The sequence below is a fragment of the Atta cephalotes genome, assembly GCF_000143395.1.
Source record: "Atta cephalotes unplaced genomic scaffold scaffold00054, whole genome shotgun sequence".
NCBI classification, from domain to species: Eukaryota; Metazoa; Arthropoda; class Insecta; order Hymenoptera; family Formicidae; genus Atta; species Atta cephalotes.
Window position 1 is genome coordinate 448899 of NW_012130118.1, and position 6920 is coordinate 455818.

Here is a 6920-nt window from a genome sequence, read left to right on the forward strand (position 1 = left end):
CACACACACACACACACACACACACACACACACGCACACACACACACACACGAGGCGTAAGTCCGTCGTGGATCGAATGTCCCCGTGACCTTGGGTAATGCTAATATTGGCGTCAATATTTTTTAGAAATTTTCAGAGAAAAAACTACGTACATAATGCACTACTCACTTCAAATCACAATTAAACCTACTGGTGTCACTCACCATTTTTAATGAAACTTTGCATATTTGTAGAACTTTGAAAAATATTTCACATGTATTTTTTTTTATCGTCCATGGTCTATTCTAAAGGATGAAAATTACTCCTTAAAGATAAGGGATAGATTTAACATGACATATTAAGTGAAACAAGTTGAAAATTTTAAAAAATAAAATTAGAAGGTTTTTGGGATCGCTGAAACTAAATCTTACGTCAAAAGCATGAAATTCAAAATGGCTGACCCAAAGGCGTAGACCCAGACACATCAAAATTTTTATTATTTTTTATCAAAATAAGTAAACTTTAAAAATTCTTGTCATCATAAAATTCAAATTTCCAATTTTTGGGTCAATGATTTTAAATATGGTGTTAAAGATATAAAATTTAATTTCAGTAATCCCAAAAATCCCCTAATACATTTTTATTTATTTTTACATATATATATTTATTTTTTTAAATTTTCAACTTATTTCATTTCTAATATGTTAAATCTATCTCTTATCTTTAATTATCTAATCTTTATAATTTTCACTCTTTAGAGTGGATCATGCCCAATAAAAAAAAATACGTGTTCAATATTTTTCAAAGTTCTACAAATATACAAAATTTCATTAAAAATACCTCTGTGAGTGATCTCCGTAGGTTTACTTGTCACTGAAAAAAATTGTAGCATAATGATAAAAAATCATTTTAAGAGAAAATGTTTAACTTTATTTACAATTAAAGAAGTTATGGCTTTAAAATATTTCTTCGTACATCGCTTCGTGATCATTCTTCGCGAAGATATGTGAAATTCGAATTTGATTCTTCTTGATTTTGATTTTAAGTGACTCAAATTTTGTTCAATAGCTGCATGCAAACTTCAAGGTAAAATAACTTGGCCAAAAACTGTATGCAAACTTCAATGTAAAATAACTTCGTCAAAAATCATCGTATCGAGATGTTTAAAAAAGCATTTTACAGCTTGAAACTTCTACTTTTCATCGCTACTTTAAAAAACGGATAAGTTACATTTATAATAAATCTAAACTGAACCTTATAATAAAAATTCACTACAACAGAGCAAAAAGGAATACAAATAAAAAAAATTTTTTTTTTAGAATCTGGAAATCCCGTATTTATCATACAATGACTTAAAAAAAGATCCACTTAATAAGAAATTTATTCATTATTTATTATTTATTATTTATTAATTCGCGCAAAAGTTCTTTTCAAAATCGAATAAACTCAATTATAATATTATGTCACCGTTATATCTGGAATATCGAATATATAAACGTTCAAACAAAAATTTTTTATCATGTAACATTTTTTATAACAGGCCTATCCAATTTGAGCGCCGGAGCCAAAATGCAAAGCCATCGATGCAAAAAGGTTTAATATGAATAAGATTTCATAGATTGTAAAGTGTTGATAAGAGTCGCTCAGACGCGTATCAACACTTTACAGTTTCCAAAATCTTACTCATATTGATTTATTTATCAAGACTTGACCATCATCAGTATCTTGTTAGCTTGAAAAATTTAAATATACGACTTTCGCTAAATACATTTTGCGCTGTGATTGTATGCTCTTTATTATTTTTATTTGTATCAAATCACCTCTAAAAATTTTTTAAATACCAGGTGTACAAGTATGAAATGACGATTTGAGAAACAGATGGCGCACCAATGCAGTGTGAAATACAAAGATTTAACATTACCAGGTGTACATGTATGAAAAAAAAACACGTTAAATTCGGAAGAATGATAAAAAGAGATTTATTCAAAGTATGCTCCATTGCTAGTTACACATTTTCCCATCTTTCAATTTGTGGATATCACACCAGTAAAAATCTTCCCCTTTTGCCGCGAACCATTCATCGAGCCATTTTTTTACATCTTCGTACGAACCAAAGCGCTGTTCAGCAAGTGCGTGATCCATCGATGCAAACAAGTGATAATCGGAAGGAGCCAAGTCTGATGTAAGCCGCATGAGGTAGAACTTCTGAATGCTTCCAACGTGTCCCGAACTGGTTTTGCATATGTGATGGCGCATTGTCATGGAGAAAAATGACCTTGTGTTGCCTCTTTTGGTATTCTGGTCGTTTTTTAAGCAGCGAACGGTTCAAATCGATCAATTGTTGTTGATTTGGTATTAACCGTTTCGCCAGGCTTCAATAGCTCATAATAGACCACACCCTTCTGGTTCCACCAAACACAGAGCATCGTCTTCCTGCTAAAGCGATTCGGTCTTGCGATCGATGTGGATGGTGCGCCTGGGTCTACCCATGATTTTTTGCGCTTGGGATTCTCAAAAAAAATCCATTTTTCATCCCCAGTAACGATACGATGCAAGAATGATTTTCTTCTGTATTGTTCGAGTAAAATTTCACATGTGTTTTTGCGCCTTTCCATCTGTCTCTCGTTCAATTCATGTGGCACCCATCTGTCGACTTTCTGAATTTTTCCCATCTCTCGTAGGTGATTGGAAACAGCTTGTTGACATGAGTCTCAACTTTTTGGGAAAAAAATCATCATTTCATACTTGTACACCTGGTATATGTAGCTATAATAATAGAAACTATCAAACTGATATCACAATATGTATTTTACAAACAAATATATTTTTGTAAATATTAAAAATAAATACATTTTTTAAATGTTATTTTCATTCCTATTTTTTCAGTGTATACATGATGAATGAAACAAGAGTACAAGTGGCTGAAGGAAAATTGAAGGGCGCTGTTGTACATGGTAATAATGTTAGATACTTTGCTTTTCGCGGAATACCATATGCCAAACCTCCGATTGGCGAACTCAGATTTAAGGTAATTATAATACTTTGTTGTTATCAAGGCACAATATAATTAAGTTTAACAACAATGAAAAAGTAACTTTAACCGATTTTCTTTAGAATTAAAAAGAAATGAAAAAAGAAGAATCTTAATTTTCTTCAAATGTGCATGAATTAATTAGAATTAATTTTACAAGATTTAAAAAATATATATCTTTTAAAACTATTTCTTTCAAAAGTAAATATTATGTTAAATATAATTTAAATATTTATATATTTAGGATCCAGTACCAGTGGAACCATGGCACGGTGAAAGAGATGCCACGAAATATGGAAACATAGCTGTTCAAATAAACCCTACAACACAGGAAATTGTAGGCGATGAAGATTGTCTCTATTTAAATGTGTACACTACAAAAATCAAATCTTCATGCACGAAAAAACGCACGGTAATGGTATGGATACACGGTGGTGGCTATTTTGTAGGTTCCGGTAATCCAGACTGGTATGGTCCCGATCATTTTATGCAAACAGACGTAGTATTGGTTACCATGAATTTTAGATTAAGCTCTTTAGGTACGTTATTTATTATTTTGATATATATTTTTTTGTATATCATTTGCGTTTTTTCCACATTTCTTCAAAGGATGTAAATATACATATATTTAGATTTATATTTTTTATTTTAAATAACCCATATAATTATGTTATTGATCAAATGAATTTATGATCAAATACTGAAAGTAAAAATAGTTAACAAATAAATAAAATTATTTATTATCAAGAATTAAGAAGTAAGAAAGAATATTATTTTTTATTATAGTATAAGCATATTTCTAAAATTGAAATACTTCTAAAAGTAACAGATTATATTCATAGAAAATAGAATAATTATTAATAATAGATGATTTGTTGCGTATTTACATTATGGTTTTAAAAAATACTATACATAATTATTAATTATAAAATTTATTAACTCTAAAACAAATATTTTCCTTTTGTTTATTTTATAATGATTTACTTTTTGCTTGAATATATTACCTTTTAAGAAAAAGAATTAATATGCTTTCAGGTTTTCTGAACCTCAATGACGAAGTGATAACAGGTAATCAAGCTCTGAAAGATGCGATCTTGGCATTAAAATGGATTAAAAAAAATATAATAACGTTCGGTGGAGATCCAGAAAAAATTACTATCTTTGGCGAAAGTGCTGGTGCATCCACAGTACATGCTCTAGCTCTGTCTCCGCTAACTAAAGGTGTTGTCTTTAGTCCGGATCTACAATAGATTTTTGTCTTAAGATATAAGGAATGGAATCACAATCGATTATTCTTCTCGTATTCGACTATTGTTGTCAATTTCTTATGGTTTAAGATTTAAAACACTATTGTAGATCCTTAAAGAAAGCATTTAAACTAATGCAAACAAAAACATCAAAGAATCAATAATTTAAAAAAATCAATAAATTCTGATATTATGTATTATACAATAGAAAGAAAGAAAAGCAAGATTTTTTTCGGTAACGAATCTATGAACTAATTTTATTACGATTATTATACCTTGTAGGTTTATTCCACAAAATAATCGCACAAAGCGGTGTCATCTTAAATCCTTGGGCCTTTAATGAAGTGACGGACACAGGTTTTAGGCTTGCCAAAAAACTCGGAAAAGAAACATCAGATCCAAAAGTCGCATACGAATTTTTAAAAACAGTTGACGCAAAAACACTTATTAAAAATTCACTATGGGCAATTAGTACTGAATCAGTAAATAGCTCAATATTTTATTATAATAGATTACGCCATCTCTTCCGGATGGATATATGTGTGTATGTAGTCGCATTTTGACATCCATCCGGACGAGACAAGAGCATAATAATCGAATTTCATGGTAAATTCAACTATTCATTTATACATATTTCATATTCATATTTTAAGAAAAATGTAATATTTGATATCTTTTTATGCAGTTGGTATATATTTTTTCTTCTTTTAAAAAAGTTTTTTTACAAATTTTAACATATGAATAACATATTTTTCATTTATAATCATCAGGAGAAATTGAGTCTTACTCTACCCTTCACGATCACTCTGGACAGCAAGTCATCGAATCCAGTTTTTCCTGAACATCCAAAGAAATATGTAAGCCGTGGGATTCAAATGCCCTTCCTTTTAGGATTTAATCGTGATGAAGGAATATTTCTTATTCGTAGCAACTTTTTCGGAGGTAATAAAGAAGTATTACATTTTATTGCGCGCGCGTATACTATCACTAAATATATTCTTAATTATTTCGCTTGTATCTCTTTTACACAATGTAGCTTGTTTTTCTACAATGTAACTTGTTAAGAATAATACAATTTTGACATTTAACAAATACGGTGTCAACATTTATAAAAAGATTTCCGTAATACTTTTGACGTTTTTAAAATATAAAAAATAAATTTGTTTACTACAATTTTTAAGTACATGTATAAGAATTATAATTATTACATAATTTAGTAAACAAATATATTGTTTTAACATATTAAATAATTACAATATTCTAAAATAACTTTATCATAGGTTGTGTACGTTCATCAACATTTAAATTTATCAAATAAAATATACAAATACGTATATTACTTATTTTTATTTAATAATAATATACATATATATTTTGTACATATCTCTCTTAAATTTTTATATTAAAATAAAAATTTTATATTAATATAAAAATATATTATTTTTCAGATAGATATTTTTATGAATTTATGAAGTCAATTATTTCTTATCAAAAATATTCATGAAATATTATTCGTTCAATATGCAATATCCCAAAAGTGATCAATGTAATCATATTTTTTAAATTGTTTCAGATATAGGCAACAAAGATCTACAGAAAGTAAATGATGATTTTAAAAAGGCAATATTATCAAATGTATTATCCGAGTTACCTGAAATAGGAATTACTGTCGAAGAATTACGACGCCACTACTTTGGAAATGAAGAAATAGCAGAAAAAACTTTGAAGAATTATTCAGATTTCTTAGGAGATGAATTTTTCGTACGCGGCATAAGAGATGTAGTTCAATCGCAAAAATGTTCTGGTCATTTTAAATCGACATATTTGTATCATTTCGATTATGAGAGCAAAACTTCCCTTTTTAGAACAGTGTTAGACATCGGACTTCCAGGTATATTATCGCTAGTACTATTACAACCACATAATATATCTTTTTTTTTTATTAACGATGCTATTACTTCTGAAATTGTGAGTCCAATCATTATATTCAACTGTATTATTATAATAATTGTAATGATAAATAAATATAAAAGTAATGATAAAAATATCTTATGTTATAAAAAATTAACATATAAAAATATTTAGAGAACTGAAGAATTTAAAAGAAATGTAAATTTGAAAATGATGAAACTGCATTTTTAAGAATAATTTACAAATATAATAATATTTTGCAGGAGTAAGCCATACAGAGGATTTAGGTTACCTATTTTTCCCAGAAGCTGTAAAACCATTTAACCTTACGTGTCCTAAACCGGGTTCAAATGATTACCAAATAGTAAATTACTTTGTGCAAATGTGGACGGATTTTGCTAAAACAGGGTACAAGAATATTTTTCCTTATTTTATACAAATTCTACAATGTATATTAATTCTACCTGCAAACGTATTAATTAAACTGATTTTTAGAAATCCAACGCCGAGTACAAATTTATGGTTACCACTAACTGGTCCGCAAAACAAAGATTACAATGGTTTAAATATTGATTTAAATCTAAAAATGGAAACCTTCCATTACGGAAAGGAACGCTGGGATTGGGAAAATGTTTAAAAAATGTTCTAACATTATCTGATGTAATCTTATCTATTAAAACCAAATTTTCTTTTAATATTTCTTGTTTTTTGTTGAAAAATATGCATTTAATAAATATTTCTTAACAGACTCT

General features: G+C 28.6%; 1 protein-coding gene across 1 annotated transcript; it reads left to right on the forward strand.

Annotated features, from left to right (window-relative positions):
* The first annotated feature begins 2872 nt into the window (after positions 1–2872).
* Positions 2873–6918, forward strand: LOC105623145 (esterase E4-like). Its single transcript, XM_012204544.1, has 8 exons — positions 2873–3007; positions 3255–3549; positions 4046–4231; positions 4540–4739; positions 5028–5199; positions 5831–6148; positions 6432–6576; positions 6664–6918. The coding sequence occupies exons 1-8, from the start codon at positions 2873–2875 to the stop codon at positions 6803–6805; spliced, it is 1593 nt and encodes a 530-aa protein (XP_012059934.1). The 3' UTR covers positions 6806–6918.
* Positions 6919–6920: the final 2 nt, after the last annotated feature.

What these genes read in the sequence shown, in the direction of transcription:
- LOC105623145 (XM_012204544.1), top strand. Translation starts at nt 2,873, where the DNA reads ATGATGAATGAAACAAGAGTACAAGTGGCTGAAGGAAAATTGAAGGGC. An exon ending in TTGGCGAACTCAGATTTAAG is followed by an intron (nt 3,008 to 3,254) that starts GTAATTATAATA and finishes TTATATATTTAG; the next exon opens with GATCCAGTACCAGTGGAACC. An exon ending in GGGCAATTAGTACTGAATCA is followed by an intron (nt 4,740 to 5,027) that starts GTAAATAGCTCA and finishes TATAATCATCAG; the next exon opens with GAGAAATTGAGTCTTACTCT.